This window comes from Asterias rubens, chromosome 8 (genome assembly GCF_902459465.1).
Source record: "Asterias rubens chromosome 8, eAstRub1.3, whole genome shotgun sequence".
In the NCBI taxonomy this organism is placed as follows: Eukaryota; Metazoa; Echinodermata; class Asteroidea; order Forcipulatida; family Asteriidae; genus Asterias; species Asterias rubens.
In genome coordinates this window covers 14,311,816-14,330,279 of record NC_047069.1, presented here as the reverse complement: position 1 = coordinate 14,330,279, position 18,464 = coordinate 14,311,816, and the positions used below count along the sequence as shown (strand labels likewise).

General features: G+C 39.2%; 1 protein-coding gene across 1 annotated transcript; it reads right to left on the bottom strand.

Annotated features, from left to right (window-relative positions):
• Positions 1–2,145: 2,145 nt before the first annotated feature.
• Positions 2,146–17,413, bottom strand: LOC117293703 (serine/threonine-protein kinase PLK4-like). Its single transcript, XM_033776116.1, has 18 exons — positions 17,094–17,413; positions 15,773–15,868; positions 15,040–15,135; positions 14,186–14,300; positions 12,678–12,790; positions 12,173–12,261; positions 11,438–11,534; positions 10,646–10,704; positions 10,042–10,118; positions 9,512–9,594; positions 8,672–8,952; positions 8,152–8,240; positions 6,621–7,603; positions 5,494–5,598; positions 5,001–5,256; positions 4,075–4,300; positions 3,294–3,493; positions 2,146–2,692 (listed from the first exon to the last, which is right to left on the bottom strand). The coding sequence occupies exons 1-18, from the start codon at positions 17,145–17,147 to the stop codon at positions 2,406–2,408; spliced, it is 3,306 nt and encodes a 1,101-aa protein (XP_033632007.1). The 5' UTR covers positions 17,148–17,413; the 3' UTR covers positions 2,146–2,405.
• Between the last annotated feature and the right edge of the window lie 1,051 nt (positions 17,414–18,464).

Below are 18,464 nucleotides of genomic sequence, written 5' to 3'. Positions count from 1 at the left end.
CACGGTTGAATATACAAAAAAAATCGTAAAAAATACGTATGTGGGTGTTTACACACAAAATAACTGTAATTTATTGCTCCATTTTATGTGTGTAAATCATTAACAGTGCTATCCGGCATGTATTTTTGGCTATTGTATTTCATGGACGATGTAATAACTCATAATGTTGTAAATATACTACACCCCATGGCTAGAATAATTTATAAAATATTATTATATAAATACAACACATGAATGACATGTACTCGACGGTCCGGTGGCTGTGTGTTCTCTCTGATTTATTAATCTCTCACGTCATTTATGACACCTACCCGCACAGCCGATCTTTGACCGTTTTGGAAAATTTCTTAACATTTTCGATTAAGGTTGATACCGATTACAATTGGTTTTCAAAACTTCTGAAATTTCAAACAAATAAGACCAAAGAAAAACTCGAAGTGATTATCATTAAAAAAAAACTAATGTTAGTTTGCAGCTGCTAGCTGAGCACTTCTGAAAATCAGTGTTTTTACTGAGATGTCTCCCAAAGTTAATAAGAAAAAGAAAATAAATCATTAATTTCTCTAACATTGTGAGTGGACAAGCACATAGGAAAAAGTTTAACTTATTTGGTTCGTTTTTTTCTGTCTTGAACAAATATCTTGCCTGCCAGGAAATGCCCTGGAATGTACAAACAAGGAAACTAGGTTTGTAATAAAAGGTTGAATGTATATTGGCTTTGGGGAACTCAAATAAAAACAGGAAGAAAATACCCTTGCCATTATAAATTAGTTTAAGAATGACAAAAAATAAAGTAAGAGTAATCAATTTCAGAAATTATGTTATTCTCTTTCATTTTAATACAATACTAAGGTCACATTAACATGAATTGTAATTTTATTTATTCAAAAAATTGATTTGTACAATGATTTTGAAAAGTCTTATGTATATGTTTGTTTAATACAATTTATACATAGTATTACACTGTACACATAATATTGAAACCTTGGTATTGTTTTATTTACAAATAAAATATTTCATAGTTAAAAACAACAAACTACATACCAGTACATATTTATATATTTTTCTGAAGAAATCTTTACTTGTTTTTAGCTACATGAAAAAGATAAATCTTGACTGACTTTTGAAATAACTTGTCTTTATTTATCATTGTCTTTATTTTATCGCTGCTTTTGTCTTTCCAAGACAAATTTAAATATAGGAGAACTGTTGCTTATAAACTTTGAAATATTTGCGAAGGACTGCAATTGAGATTTTAAACACCAATTTGATTCATAGCAAGGTTTGAATAGCATTTAATTAATGACATAATTGCAATGAGGACAAAGAATTGTTTTCCACACTTTCTTATGTAACTCAATATTTTTGGAATCTTCCATACAAGAAATACTACCGACTGCTCAAGTTGGATTCCAACCCCAAACCCTTGTATTCAAGAGCAAATAACCCAACTAGATCACCAGGCCAAGACAACAGGTCCCAATTTCATGGCTCTGCTTACCGTGAGCACAGAATCGGCGCTTATGGAAGCAGGGAATTCTGTGCTTACGGAAAGCGTATTTCACGGGTTAGCGGCGAATTTTGGCTTCTGCGCGTGCGTACTCCGCGTCACTAGGCATTCTACGCTTAGAAGGCTAGCACAGAAATTCGGCGCTTGCACGTAAGCGGGGAATCGTGATCATAAGCGCAGAATTCGACGGTAAGCAGAGCCATGAAATTGGGCCCTGGCCAATTTGAAGACAGTAAGATCAAACAGGTATGAAATGCTTTGCTGTTTGGTGAACTCTCCTTTTTATATATTCCTCCTTTTAGGACTATTTTCATTTTGTAGTTTTGTGCGTTTTAAGGGATTCATTTTTTAAGGCACTCTCTCTGTTCTTCTTGGGTTTTTTTTTGTTCTAGTAGTTTATTTAGTAACCAAAAGCTGAAATCAAATAAATTTGCAGACAAATTTGCAGGAAAGACATTTAAAGACAAAGTTGCATCCATGGTCCCCTTACAATGTCCCAGGTTGTATCACAACCCTGGCTATATAATTATGGCAGTACATAGTTTAATAGATTTCTGGTTGCACCTTCCCCCCCCCCCCCCCCCACCCAACAAATATTTTGACAAAATTGGAAAATTGTCAAAATAGGTCTTGGTTTAGCTCAGTTGGTAGTACATTGCGTGTAAACCCGGAAGTCCAAGGTTCCAATCCCACTCTGCAAAATCTTTGTTCACCCAAAATGTAAACTTTCACTGCAAGGCTCCACTTTTTCCTTCAAGGCTCCCTTGCAATATTTTCGACCTAAATCCATGTCAAAGCTGGGTCCAATTCATGTCCATCACTGTGCTAAGCAAATATAATTCAGCTGCTGACATCACCATCTATTGCTTCATGTACCCAAAGTCGACCAAGAAGATCACCTGTTAACGAACATCTCAACGATCATCGACAACTGCGAAAGTTTTGACTTGACATCCTCTGGGAGTTTGTCTTTTGGACCGAACCGTCTGACTCCGCCAGAGGCGTCGATGAACTTGACCGCTGTGACGGATGCTTTGACCACGATCTGCGTGCCGTCATTGTACTGGACCCACACCTCACCGGAGACCATCTGCGAGGCCCAGCCTACGTTGGGGACGAAGGTGCTCTTTAGGATTCCATCTTTGCTTGGATGACTGCTGTGTCGTTCGCGTTGGGTGGACACTGAAAAAAAAAAGGATTACAGAAGGAACTTACAACATGGAGGAAAAGGTTTCACAAAAAAACTTCAAGCCAGATTTAAAACAAGTACCGTTGAAAGATATGAAGCAGAATATAATGATTCACAAATATCCCTTGAACTTGTTTGGTTTTAGTGTAATTTCATGAAAGAACACGGTTTGCTATTTTGAAAACAAGAAAAAAAAATGTTGATGCCACAAAATGGCAGACTGTATGACCTGGTTGTATTTTAAGAGGCAAATTATTTGTTTGTTTAATTACTACTCACTAATAACAAAACACTGTAGTGGAGCAATTCAACACTCATGGAACGATTCCAAACAGCAATTTTTTTTGAGATTTGAAGGCAATTAAAAAGGAGGAATATCATGCTTTGTATAAGGAACCTACAACTTAAATGAGAAAGTAGAATAACTGCGCTTTTGTGTAAGCGTTTCATTCTTGTCAGTTTGCAGGCTGTGCAAATTTTGCCTCAATCCTCAAGATGAATCACATCACTCTTGTCCTTAGCGTGTGGAAATACTGGTTGCAACTATGAAAGCAAACTTCAAATTCCCAAATCCACAGCTTTGTTTTCACTCACCGTGATTCTTTGCTTCAATTGTAGACTCTATTAGTGTCTCGCTCTTCATGCTGTACACCGTCCCATCGTATGAGCACACTGATGCAGACACACGGGGTGCGGCACTGGGTGACGGTACGGTGGCCAGAGGGGTGGGGGTTTTGGAGCTCTGGACAGTCTTATTGGGTGAGGTTAGTGTTGTATCTGCAGAGGTTGGTTTTCTGTGGATACAAAAGCATAGATGTTTTAAAGCTTGAACGGAAGGCTAACATCAATGAAATTGATCTAAAGGCATTGTATAATGAGGTGGCGAAACAAAAGTGATTTGGTATGCAGTATTACCATCTTGTACAAGTGCAATGCATAAATATCATAAAGCAAAAAGTAAACATTTCTTTAAGCTTTAAACGTTCATGACATTGTAGGCCTTGATAAATTTTGTTTAAATATGTTTTTTTTTAAACCTGACAAAAAAAAGGCGGACTTGTACAAAAAGGTTTGTGGTGTCACTGACAAACAAATATTTTTGAATGTTAAACAAATTATCTTAATCTTATTGAAAACAAAAAGTCATGTTCTCAATAAAATTTCTGAAATCCAGGCACGGAATTACACAGACAAGGTCATGACATCTAATGCCATTGTCTTTGTGCCCCTTCGAAAGTTTCCCATAAACTTTCCCATAGATTTTGAATGAGAACTGCCTTGCGCTCTGAAAGTTGAAACTTCAGGCCTGAAAGCAACAAAGCAACAAAGCAACAAAGTTTCAAATAATACTCTTGGTGTTTCAAAGTTGACTGACCTGCATATGATGATGGGGAAATACGGCCCATGACCCTTGAGCGATTCCATACCAGCTATGGCTGACTCCAGCTCCATACACTGTTTATGTACATCCTGCGTCTGTGCTACCATAGCTTGGAGGTCAGCGGGGATAGCCTGGCAACCACTGGATACATCATAGGAGGAGCTTTTCCCATTGGTCTCAGTCACTTGGAGGGTTGGACCGGAGAGGCGGAGCATGGTACCTGTGAGTGGTGATTATAATTCCATCATTGAATTACTAACTGTGCGCAAATCTAGAAACCTAAGCAATCTATTTTGCAAAAAGCTATATCGCACATACAAATTCTCTGTGCTAAAAAGTTGCATCTTGGCTTGTACTTATTTTGTGTGGTGTACATCCAGAATATTTTAAGCAGAATAGGATGTAAATGGGATTTGAGGCATTGCATGGTGACGACGTATCAATGTATAATTGGTTTGCAGTAACACCATGTCTCCCGATGATGACTAGAGGCTCTAGAGCAAGCTTGTCAAAATGTTGCGACCAATTAAGAACTCACTCCGTGGTAGTGAAGTTAATAACGAGAAGTCCCAGGCTCAATCCACTAAGCAAAAGGCTATAGTCCCAGCTGAATTCCTACCTTACGCCCAGGTAGTAGTTATAAATGCAGGACATTTCATTTCAGAACTAAGCAGTCTCGTTAACTCTGAAAATCAACTGCAAAAGTGTTTCATCTCCTACAACAGCAATTACATTACTACTCTAGGTTTAAATTGTAAAATTTTTTATTTGGTATATTTGGTCTGCGGTAACAACATGTGTGTATTTACTTGCTCGGTATGTTCCTTTAAGAACTTGAGGTGCTTTACATTCTACTGCCACGGAGTAGATTTTTTGGAACTCGCAAGACTTCTCTACTGGCATGACAACTTAAGACCTACCTTCATAGAAACACGCCTCAAAGTCTGCCTCGGGGAAGTTCTCCATCAACATGCACTTTGCCTGTTTGGTGTAGAGAGTCACCTTTGGCGTCTTGGAGCGAACCAGCTGCACAAACTTAGCGGCATACTGGTACTTCTTCCAGTACTTGCCGGGGAGGTTGTGGTAGGTGTAGACGGTGATGCGACCCTGGGGAGGGGACGGAGGAGTGTCCATGACCGGGAAACCTTTACCTTTGTTGGGGTGATAGGTCGTGACCTGATGATTGGTAATAGGAAAACCAGAATTTAGTCAACTTACTCTGTTATTATCCAAAGAACAGTCTGACACCTGTAAATAGGAATTCTCTGCAATTTAATTTTTTGGGAACAAACATTAAATTTACAAGTTAAAGTTTCATATCAATTAAGCATTACATGAATTGTTACCTTTGCAAAATAAATAATTGGTTCTACAACTTTGAGTTTGTGCAAGAATTGCAATAATCATCCTTACCTGCATTCCATCCTCTGAGATCCTGAAAACTTCAACCACTCTATCGCTGCCGTCTTTGATCTTCAGAAACTCCAAACATACCTCGCCATTCTCAAGGATGCTCACCTGAAGGAAAGATACAACAGGGAAACAATAGTGTAAAAGATATCACAGCCCAAACATTTTCTAGTTAATAAATTTCTTGCGACATGATCATCCAATATGTTTACTGATTTTTAATCTGTGGGCGTACAATAAATTAAAGTTCAACAGCGACTGTAAAAGAATGTGTACAGAATTAAAAACTGTCATCAAAATGTTTTCAACCAGCTAAACCCCCTGCCAACAGTAAAAATGTAATTAATTAATCGTTGTTTACAAAAATGAATGAAGGACTTTTGGGATGCCAGGTGACAGCTCTGGTATGACCTCGAGACAGTAGACTCACTAGGTCAATCCATTGTTTTAGGTCGTAATGTGTGCATGCCCAGAACCACGTAATCAATGAAAATTTAGCTGATAAGTCTTCCACAGCCAATTTCACGAAACGCTAGGATCAATCCTATCTCAAGTTAAGATGAGTAACTCGTCCTAACTTAGGATGGGTTCAATGCGTCATACGTCTTTGGATACGGAACTTAACTCGTCCTAAGTCCTAAGACTAATCCTAACTTAGGAAGAGTTTTGTGAAATCGACCCCTGCCACCTAGTATTTCAAATTTGGAAAACAAAGTTTTTCAATAGACCGATCCATTAAGCCCCGCCCCATTACATATTGACCAATCACAACCCATTGCGCAACAAAAAGTCTGACAAATTAAGGTCCGACATGCGTGTGCGTATGCTTGGCGCGCTCGGTAGAGTTGTGCAGAATGGCATTGGAGAGGCCCACGTGTTCTTGCTCCTACGTGTGCCGTGGGCAAGGCCTAATGGATCGGTCTATAGACCTACAGCCAATGTCTTTCACATGACATACTCTGACTGTGTGCCAAACTCAATGCTTGATCATCAAAAGCACAATCCTATCACCTACCTGCTGTACGTGAGTCAATGAAAAGAACAATTTCCAGATTCTCTAGTATTGAAACGTTTGAAGCAATTCTTCACAAGTTCAAGAAGTGATTCCTGATTTGATTTGACCAACTTACCATCGCATTCCTAGTTTTTTGCCTGATCGGCCTCAGCCTGCTGGCATTCAGCGGTGCAGTCAGCTCTACCAGGCTCTTTCCTCTGTTGTCAGCACTCCCCCTGCTCTCATGCTTCTGGGTGTGCCTCTCTTTCTCATCTACGTAACTCCTGTCCCTCCTACCTGGCCCCAGCCTTTCATCCAATGGTCTGCTCTTTTGTAAGTTGGTGTTTTCAACATCATCTTTCCTTCTGTGTTTTGTGTGACGGTGCGGCAGGGCTGTGCCACTGTCACGTAACAACCGGCCTGATGTGTCGGTGACCGACCTGTTTGTTTGATGACTCTTTCCAGGGGCGGTTGAATCGTGATGTGCTTCTACCGCCGCCCTTCTATCATTAATGCTCTGATCAGTGTTACTCTGATCGAGTTCCTGTTGTTGATAGGTCCCATTCCCTATCCTCCAATCCCTTGAGTTTGTCACTTCTTGCAATTCGCTCCCCGTCGGCCTTTTAGAGTAGTGATTACCTTCGTACCTGTCTTCAAGACGCTTTGAATCCGCCATGGTCTTCATAAACAGCTGCTCTTGCGAGGCGGAGTGTTCTTTAGATCGCATACCGCTCTGGGTCAGGCCACCGAGGGGGAAATCACTCCTCCTTTCAGGCACCCTGTCCGACTGATTGCTGGTTGTACTCTTCCAGCCGTCCCCCTGTGAGTCTGATTCCAACCGCCGGTGGTTGTCATTCACATTGTGTTCTCGGTATCCCCGACTGAAACCATCCGAGTTCAAGGCCTCATTAGACTGATGATGCCTCCTGTCCGTGGGTTCATAGGGTCTGTTTCTGTTGTTGTGTCTTGAAGGATGCAGGCCGGCTAAGAAACTGTTGGATTTGTCGCTATCTGTCGTGGAGCGATGGACAGGACGATTGTGGTAGTGGTTTGAGCTGCTATCACGCAGGGACCTGCAATTGTCTGGCTGGTCTGTCACTACGTCTTTGCCACTGGAACCTGCATAATACAAAACAATAAAGTCAGGTATAACCGATTCTCCTTTTCAATTCCCTAGTTTTGCAATACAATTTTGAGAACAGTTGTGTTAAATTTTGTTTAGAAAAGAGGATTTTCAGTTCCTCCAGGATGATGAAGGAAACCGAGACTTAAAATGTCGACTGAAAAACTAAACGACTCTACCACATTGGTACCAAAAGTAAACTCCCACTCACACCTAATGGGTGAAACATCAGCTAAAACTCTGCTGCTAAGTTTCTGTCAAACCAATTGCAAACAAATGCATTTTTTTCTTCTAATCTTAACTAGTTGTTAACTGTAGTAAATTTAAATACATTGGTTTATTTTTTCTCTAAGTACAGTTTTATTCGACCTAAACCCTCCAAAATCCTTCTATATCCTCTTTGCCGAAATGAATGACTGAGGGCATAGGCCCAATTAACAATTGCTTATCACTAGGCCAGGTAAGAAAAGGTGAGAAAAGGCCCAAGCCGGACTAAGGGTTATTAAAGCATGGTTCCTGAGATGTTAGAAGCTACATTTCTTACCAATGTTGTCAAGCCATGAGCCTTGCCCCGAGGATGTTGAAGAGACCAACGACCCACTCCGCTTATCATTCAGCAAATCTTTCCTGGGACTGGATTGAGGAGAGAATCAATCATCAGTATTAATAACAATAATAATAATTCACAAGGTGCTGATAAAGTACACTTTGTCTTCTGAGGACTGTAAGGGTCACTAGTGCAATTTGTTTGGGTCTCAAAAAAATTGCTTATGCGAATTTTGGAGCTTCTGATAATAGAATAGAATAGTGTTTTATTGTCACAGGCAAAAAACAAATATTTGTACAGTGAAATGCATTTTGGTTTTGCGTGTCTAAAAATATGTTATATAAACAAGGGACTTGTTTACACTATGTTACCGGGGCACACTTTCACACTGTGTCCATACTGTGTCCATATTCCACACGGTTCAGGTTGCAAGTCTCATGAATACCACATGTTTTTACCACTTACCCCTACTCCGGAGCAGGGGTTGTCAAGCGACACAAATTTCAAAATATTTTACCTTGCTTTCTGTTTGACCGGAGGTGATGGTGGGTGCCGGTCATACTGGTTCCCCGTCCACCGTGCTTCAACGTCTCGTTCTTGCCCCCTCCCAACAAAGCCGTACGAGTGGCTCTTAGCTCCGCCCACCTTCTCTTCTTGAGAAACCAGCGGGGTGAGATTGGTGAGAGGAAGCGCTTTGATTGGTCGACTGCGGGACGACACACGGCTTGGGAAGTTCGTTGCTGTGGAGAGGGTTGCCATGGTTGCATGACCACTGTCAATCGATGATTCAACACGCCTCTAAAGAACAACCAAAATAAGAGAAATAATGAAGTGCATGAATAGCAAACGTTGTGAACACAAATAGACTTTAAGTAAAATGGCTTCTGACTTGCCTCCTAACCAAATATATTGATAAAATAGGGTGACCAGATTAGGCCTAGATAATTTTTGCCTTTGTTCACCCCAAAACTGAATTAAACTTTGCCCAGTTAGATTCCCTTATAAACGTTTCTTTTTTTAACAGATATTTGAAACAAAAAGAAGCATCAAGAAAATTCCTCTCTACTGCCTTTTACTTCACAGATTGTATCCTAAACTTGGATGCAATCACTGGCAGTTTGAGGTTCAAACTGGAACCCAAACAAGAAAATTTACAACATAGGACGATCACAAACATCAGGGCTTGAAAGCTCAGTTGCCGAAGCTAGTAAAGTTTTCTTTGTTCACCCAAAAAATTGAAAACAAAAAGTACTTCCGGAGTAACAGAATGCTGGCTAAACAGTCAACATTTTATCCATAGATGTGGATTAAAAAAATCAGATTTAGGCAGTATGTTGCAATGAGAATAGTCACCCACCTGTTTTGAGTTCTGTTGATCCCGATATTTTAGCTGGTTATTTGACAATGGACTCATCAACATAAACGAATGGTCCAGCACACCTGCGAAGAAGAAAAGAAAAAAAATATATCCAAAAGTGTTACCAAGAAATAGGGAAAACTGCAGAGACCTAGGTACGAGTAGGGTTGTGTCTGCGTTAACCGCTGTGGTTTGTCTGTCGGGCCAGCATGCATTGAAGTATAGCACACCCATAGCATCCGCCACAGCCGTAGCCACAGCTGACAACTTGGCCATAGCATTAGCGTTTCATGCAAGAACACAAGTGCCATGACTGGGACTAACGACTGAGTCTTGTGCATAAAGGCCGAGTTATAGTCGGTCGCGCGATGGTCGGGCGTCGGAAATATTGACGCGCGATCATAAAAAGACACGGTTTTTAGGCCTCAGTCTTAGGATTGCGCGCAAGATTTCCGTCGCGCGACCATCGCGCGACCGACTATAAACCTGCCTTAAGACTACTAGACCACGATACTCGTTGATGTACTGACCTGAAAGACTCAGCCTGTCGTCTGGGTTCTTCCTTAGCAGGTTGTTGATCAGGTCTTTGGCTTCTGCGCATATGTGCCTGCAAAATAAATAAACAAATTAAACACAAATATATTACAAAACGTGTGTACAACATGGTTGCAAAATGCAAACAATTATACGTTTTGCTTCAGTTTGTAGTAATAAAAATTAAAAAAAGATTTAACCACAAAAGTTTAAAAAAAGAAAAGTTTTTGCCACCAAATAATCTTTTAAAAGTAGATTATTTTGCAACAGTAAAAAATAAAATTGCCACAGCTTCGGGCCTAATGCTTGGCTCTTGTTAGGTTAAGGAATTTTTTTTCTTGGAAAGGGCAGTTCAATGAGGAAAATTTAAGTTTGCACTGAAGCATTTCCAAAGGCACCAAGGCAATGACCAGGAGCATGAAAGCAATTGCCACTGTGATGTATCAACCACGCCCAACCAGGATTACTTTCTTCCGTTTCTTTAAATGAAGACAAAGGGAAGTTTAAACCTGATTACAAAAATTTCAAATCAAGAAGTACCCTGTGGTTGTACGTGCCAATTTTTTGTGTGATTACAGATAGATAAAACTGTTGACTTACTCTGGCATGGTGTAGTCTGCCAGGACAACCTTGTTGAGTGTGCTCTTCACGGCCTCCGTCTAGCACAGAAAAATCACAATGTCAAAACAGGTTTCAAAGAATGGAAAATTATTATTAATTCATTGATGTAAAATGTCATGTCGCAAAAGTCTCCCAATAAGGTGCTTAAAGCCATTGGACCCTTTCGGTACAGAAAAAAAAAATCACAGATTTACAAATAACTTACAGGGTTTACAGAAGGTAGTGGTGAAAGACTTCTCTTGAAATATTATTCCATGAAATGCTTTACTTTTTGAGAAAACAGTAAAACAATATCAATTCTCGATATCGAGAATTACGGATTTATTTTGAACACATGTCATGACACGGCGAATGTGCGGATACAAGGGTGGGTTTTCCCGTTATTTTCTCCCGACTCCGACGTCCAATTGAGCCAAAATTTTCACAGGTTTGTTATTTTATATATAAGTTGTGATACACGAAGTGTGGGCCTTAGACAATACTGCTTACCGAAAGGGTCCAATGGCTTTAAGGCATTAATTTTTTTGACTGGTTTTGATTTTTTTTTGAACTATGACACTGACTTATGTGTCACCTTATAAGGGGTTTACAAGGTGGTGTGGGCTCCACGGCAAACAACTCTTCTCTTAGCAATAAGTGTAACTGGGTTCTTTTGCGTGCATAACCTAACACAAGGGACCTACTGCTTTTTATCACATCCAAATGACAAAGCGATTATAGTTCAGTATCTTCTTTAAGAACACAAGTGTCCAGACCTTGACTCAAACTTACATCAAAGGGCGGACGACCAGTCAAAAACGTAAAGAGCATACATCCGAGCGACCAGACGTCAGACTTGAGGCCATGAGCGCTTCGAGTCGCTATCTCACTGCAGGAAAAAAAAAAAAATTACAAACTGGTATCACATATAGACTACATTTAATATTCACATTATTTTTTCACTGAAATTATATTTCAAAAGATATGTATTCTCTCAACCAATCTTTAACATCTTAAGAAATCTTGTGCTCTTTCTGCAAAGTGTAGAGGTTGGTTCAAACTCATCACCAACATCAATGCCATAATGAACCTTAATATCAAATAAATAACCTCAACTGAGTTTGGGACTTGCAGTATCCAAAAAAATTGTTGTACTCATATCTCCAAAATTATTGCATTTCAAGCAAAAATATTTCAGAGGAAGTTTCACACCATGCCCATCTGTATACTTTGTAAGCTGTAAGTGCAAATGTGTGAGCTCACTTACATTTTCAGTCTTACCAAATTGTTATCGCATGTTTATTTAGGATGTGTCAACCTTCAAGCTGTTTTCATCGAATTTGTTTCTAAATAAACCAATTCAATCAATCGATCAAAACCCTTCAAATTAAGAAAACTGAATACAGATACTCTTCCAAAAGCAATTATACTGCTTGGAAGCGTTAAAACACTCAGTTGGACTTAAATTTTTGCCTTGCATTACCGGTAGAGAAGTTTGTCGAGCAGGAGAAAATAAGGAATGCTTACGGTGAAATGTAGTTAGGCGTGCCACACATGGTGTAGTGTTTCTCATTGGGCATGTTGAGCTTAGCAGCAAGACCGAAATCAGCAATTTTCTGCATAAGAAAGAAAAACACATCAAGTACATTTCATAATGAAACAAATTCTAAAATAGTTAAGGACCCTAGGTTTTCCATTTTGGAAAAAACACATACTGTGCCCCCAAATTGTGAATTGCATCAGTGGAATAAAAGATTGTTTAAGTAGGATTTGAAACTTTGCATGGTGGGAGTACAATCAGGTGAGATTTGCGATGACACATGTGTGACGCATGTGTCATCGCAAATTTTATTATTTTTTTGTTGAAAGTGCACTACATACAACTATCTCAGCACAAAGTACACTTGTAAAGATCCCTTTTAAAGACGGAAACAGGAGTTGGGGATGACTCTCTGATTGCCGACCGATAAAGACGACGACCCACAGAGGTGAAACTTGAGTAAATAAAGAGAGATTTACAGAGAATACTCACACAGTGCATGTCTTTGGTGAGGAGTATATTGCCCAGCGTCAGGTCTCTGTGGAGAATCCCATGAGAGTGAAGATAAAGCATTCCTGTTACAATCTCCTTCAGACAGTGACGAGCTGGTGAAGAAACAAAATGATGTTTTACTCAGGTTCCAAACGCTCATCCTGAAATACTGCTCTTTCAAAATGATTGTACTTTGGATTCTGTACAGGGCTCAATTTCAAAAAGCCTGTAAGCACAAAAAATTGCTAAGCCAAGGAAAATCTTGCTTAGCAAAATTAGGTTACCAGCCAACATTCCGTTAAGTTTACATTGTTGCGACTGGTGCCCAAATAACTGTTTGCTTAGCAACCACAAAGACATTGAATAAGCAGTATTTTGTGCTAAACAGCGCTATGACGTTTGGCCCTGTGTACTGAAGTTAAATATACAATTTGGAGCTCAAACCAGTTTACAATACACACATTAATTAAAGGAAGGTACTAAATACTAAACTCCACAGCGGTTCGACCCATCGGAGAATACCCGAGCGTAACAACCAGGTCCCAGTGGTTAGTCCACTCTTATGTACCAACTCCCCAAACCTGCTGCTACAAATGTACTTGAATAAAGAGGTCTAAAGCAGTGCTTGCATCTTTTAAACATGAAAATATAAACAACCAGGTCCCAGTGGTTAGTCAACTCTTATGTAACAACTCCCCAAACCTGCTGCATGGGGGATCGTCGCGAACCGTGCCGGAATGTTCCGAGAGCACACGAAAAGTTCCGAACCGCTGTAGAGGTTAGTTTTTAGTGCCTTCCCTAATTAAAGGCACTGGACACTATTAGTAATTACTCAAAATAAAAACCTACATGTACTTGGTAACAAGCAATGGAGAGCTTATGATAGTATATATACATTGTGAGGAAACGGCTCCCTCTGAAGTAATGTAGTTTTCGAGAACGAATTAATTTTCCACAAAAAAATTTGATTTTGAAACCTCAGAATTACACAACTTCGTGTGACAAGGGTGTTTTTTCGGCCACTATTATCTCGCAACTTTGACAACCAATTGAGTACAAATTTTCACAGGTTTGTTATTTTGTGCATGTTGAGATACACCAAGTGAGAAGACTGGTCTTTGACAATTACCAATAGTGTCCAGTGTCTTTAAAGGGAGTCCTGAAGCAAATGTCGTAAAGGTGTCAAGAGAATTTTTGTGTTCATTATTATTCATTATCTACTTTTTCTGACCCTTTGTCTTTTCTAGTTTGCATTTCTGTAGTGTTTACAAAAACAAAACCATGATTGATACACTTGTTCATAAAAAAACATACTTAGATGGCAAACACAGGGGTCGATTTTACAAAGCACTAAGATTTATCTTTAGTTGAGTTGGCAGAATTACCATAGTGATTGGTATTGTGACATTACACTTTGCTTAGCCATTAAGATAGATTTTGCACTGAAGAACAATAGTAACTCTTTGAGAAATCAAACCCAGGTCTGGGATGGATCAACCTTGACTTACCTTCCTCTTCCGTCAGGACCTTATTGTGGCTCTTGAGGTATCTGTACATCTCTCCATTGTGACACATCTCCAGCACCAAATACACATAGTTGTTGTCTTCAAAGTAGCTGTATAGCTATACAAAAAGAGATCAGACACAAAAAAGTTAATGCATATTTAATGCAGGGAGGGAAGAGAACCAGACTAAAATTAGGTAACATTTATAGGCCTTTTTGAAACACAAAGAAGTTTATCAGGCTGGTAAAAAACAAATTAACAAACAAATTTTCTATGAAACACAGCAAAACACTCTCGTAATTTCTGTTTACGTTTCGACTAGTTTCACTAGTCATTCTCAGAACGAGGCACCACCACCCCCTCATGCCCCAAGTTCCACTCAGGGGAGGACACCATCGGCCAAACCACCATCTAGTGGCCGTAGCAGGCAACAGCGCCACCAACCGACTGGTGGTGCCTCGTTCTGAGGATGACGAGTGAAACTAGTCGAAACGTAAATGGAAATTACTTGAGTATTTGGCTGTGTTTCATAGAAAATTCATTTATTAAGTTATCTCAATGTTATTTCTGTGTATAAATAAATGATAAATAAAAAGAGTTACTTGATATTATGTTCATTTGGTGTCTTTGCAACCAAAAGTATACTCATACATGTGGCTGTGCGCAGCCACGCAAGGAAAGTGCACATCTTCTAATTAACTGACCGAGCCTCAACCCAAGAAGCCGTGTTTTAAAAAAGGGTTTTATAGATGAGGAAGTTCCTTTCAATGTCACTGGTGACCAAGTTCAAAATACCACTTTTTAGCTAAACATCCTACACACTGTTGTTCCAAGGCCAATGCCGGGATTGTTCTTACCTCTAGGATAGATGGATGCTTGAGCTGACATTGTATCTCCACCTCGTTCCTGACTCGACCAACCATCCCAGCTGCTTGCATCATCTTCTTATCGATCTACTCAATTATAACCAGAAAATAATCAGAGTCAAAAGTTTTAAAAAGGTGAAGTGTTTGAACCAAAACACTAACAACTTAAATCAAAGTCTTTAAAGGTGCTTCTTTTGGCTTTACTTAAGCAAAAAATATTGCTTAGTATAATGCTGAGCCTAAGCAAAAAGATACCAGTTACAGATGGTACACATGACAAGAAATTTGTGCTAGTGACTTTATTGGTAAGCACACTTTTGTTGTGCTTCCAATTTTAGGGCTCTGCTTGACCACGTTTTTTTGCAAAGTTACTGTCACCATTCTTGGCTCACAAGATTAAGTCCGAAATTTCCACACCAGCTCTGTAAGAAAAAAAAGTTTGGTGAAGTCTGCACACAAGCAAAACGTCCTATCTAATCTGTGAAGAACGCTTTCGCTAATAAGCGCAACATTTCTGCTTCGGTAAGCCCGTTTTTTTTTTGCTTACAGTTAAGAGCCATGAGTTGGAAGCGAGTATAATTTGCGCATTCATGCATACCACCCTGTAATTCACGCGACGCGCGTACTGGCCAGTAGCTTCAAGCGCATGCAGAAACCCTGGCATGCAGTGCTGTGAATATTCCACAACTGGGAGAATTTTACTTTCAAACCTTTTATAACATACCATTTTGATGGCAACCTCTTGCCCAGTGTTGATTGCTCTAGCCCTGTAGACACATGCAAAGCCGCCCTTGCCAAGTAGGTCCAACACCTGGTAGTCCTGTGTGAAATAAAAACAAATTCAAACAAATTTTAGAATGTTTCAAGAGTGCTTGTAAACAGAATGTTGTGTTAGTGTTTTTTATAGAACTGAGAAGTACACAAAACAAACTCTAAAATCTATTCTTACTTAAGAAAGTGTAGGTTGGACAAAGCCAGAAGCAAATTTCATTGCGCTGCATTAATAACAGTTTTGAAGTACATTTTCATAGTATTAACTGTAGCTGAAATAATTACTTAAACGCAAGTTTTCTTTACAGTGCGCAAGACAATTAGAAAAACAGCTTGTTGTGCAATTACGTTGCATATATTGCCATTGGATTTGCATCACCATTCATTTTCATACAACTATTATTAAAGCACCAGAAGGTTTAACATGCCTTTCGTTAGTTGCCCTCCTCCCGACTGCCGTGAGGAGGAGGGTTCGCAACTAGCCTTTCGTACAGACAGTTTGGCAGGGTTCTGAACTTCTGAACAAAAAAGCAACACCACACAACATCAGTCACTCATGTCAGTGACATGTTATCACCAGGATGTGATTAGTGAACAGTGAAGGACAATTATTAATAATTAGGTACCGTAATTCATTAACAACTAACATAGACTAGTGACTTAGTTGTACAACAGCATATCATCATTCATCATAGTTGCGATAATCGTAACCCTCCATCCTCCCGACCTCCCGACCGTCGGGAGGATGGAGGGTTACGATTATCGCAACTACATTCATCATAAAATAATGAGCTCATAAAAAATAAAGTAACTTAGTATGGGCACTCTATCTATGATTGGCCGGAAAACAGCGCTTCAAAAGATGTTACCATTCTTGGGAAAAGTTTCCGCATGGCGCCACCACTTTTTCATTCGATATGAAATAATATAGTATCTAATTTACCTCATTGATATATCCCTTTTTGTAAAAATGAGTGAAAAAGTGGTGGCGCCATACGGAAAGTTACCCCATTCTTGTACCAACATTCAAATCAACAATGGGAATGCAAGACATCTTTAAAAGTTCAATCATTCATATTTAGGCCACTGCCTTCAGAATTAAATATAGTCTACCATCTACACACAATTCGATTCTGAACTGAGACCGAGTTCAGAAAACTTCAAAAATTATTTCATTAAAGTAGACCTAATTTAAATTTAATTAATATTTCTTTTATAATTTATATTCAAATTCAGAAGTGTCAGATTCCTACATACAACAAAGTTGAGCTTACCTCAATGCTTTCACCCATTCCTCCATGATTACTGTTGTTTGTCCACGATGCCATCGTATTCGACGATTGTACTCGTCGTAGTCGTTCTGAACTTTAAAGTCACACACAGTCTTTACCTCTCACTGCATTCAGTATGCATTGTTTACAATGCAATTGAATTTTGAAACCGAGTGAAAAGATGTTCCGTTCTGATTTCGAACGTCGTCAAAACCATGTCAAAAATGGTCAAAAATAAAGACAACTGGCAATATGCGAAACGCTTCTTACCTCTTAGCCTGATCTATGATATATTTTAGTCTAAATGAGATATTATTTTCTCAAAAAGGGGCAGATTTCATGCCATTTTAGACGGTTTCAATTGTGTCCAATGATTCCTTCCGGAACTTCTTTCAATTCGAACTTACGCGCGACGATGGCGTCTCTCCCACATCAGATGATCAGAGGGTACCGATAGAGGGCGCTGTTCAATTTTATCCAGCTCACAAAAAACAAGCACTGAGCCAGCTCAGTACTTTGAAGTATCCGAGAAGCAGTGGTGTGACTACCCAACTTTAGTTTGAGCGTAATAAATTTAGTTATACGATATAAAATAAATAACAGAAACAATAGAGCTTCCAGTAATGATGCTTAAAGCGACCTTCCAAACAAATAAATAAAATAATGTGGGCAAATAATTTGAAATAAAAGAGCAGCACTACAAGGACATTATGCCCATCAGGCGGGCATTTGCACACAGACACATGCTTTGACCATGGAGCAATAAAATTGCGGCATGCTTTGACGTACAAGTTATAAACATTAAATCTTGTATTTGGGTCATTCCATGTCAGACCAACGCACTTTTTTACCTCATGTCTTCCGATTTTGATAAAAATTGCTGTGCTTTTAGGTCCTAATGAGCAATGAATGCACACCAATTTTCAGCTCGATCGGACTTTCCATGTGGTCAGGGCAGAAACCACTAAAATCTGACATTTTTAGGGTAAAATACCCCCTTTTTGGTAAAAATATGTCATAACCATGTCAATTTTTATCACATATATGCAAATTTGGTATCAAATTGATGAGAATTGCATGCTCAAATCAATTCTTTCATCAAAAATAAATTTTCTGAAATGTAGGTCACTGTAATCTTTAATATGTTATCGTGACCTTTGACCCCGTTTTTGAAATAATGTATCATTCCAAAAATCAACGAAATAAAAATCATTTGATAGAGCATGTCTTTCTCTATCAGAATCCACTAAGAAACAGTTGGGCTCTTCAAAATTTACAAGTTTATGACTATTTTTGTACAAGTCACTATGATCTTTAATATGTTATCGTGACCTTTGACCCAATTTTTGAAATAACGCATCATTCCAAAAGTCA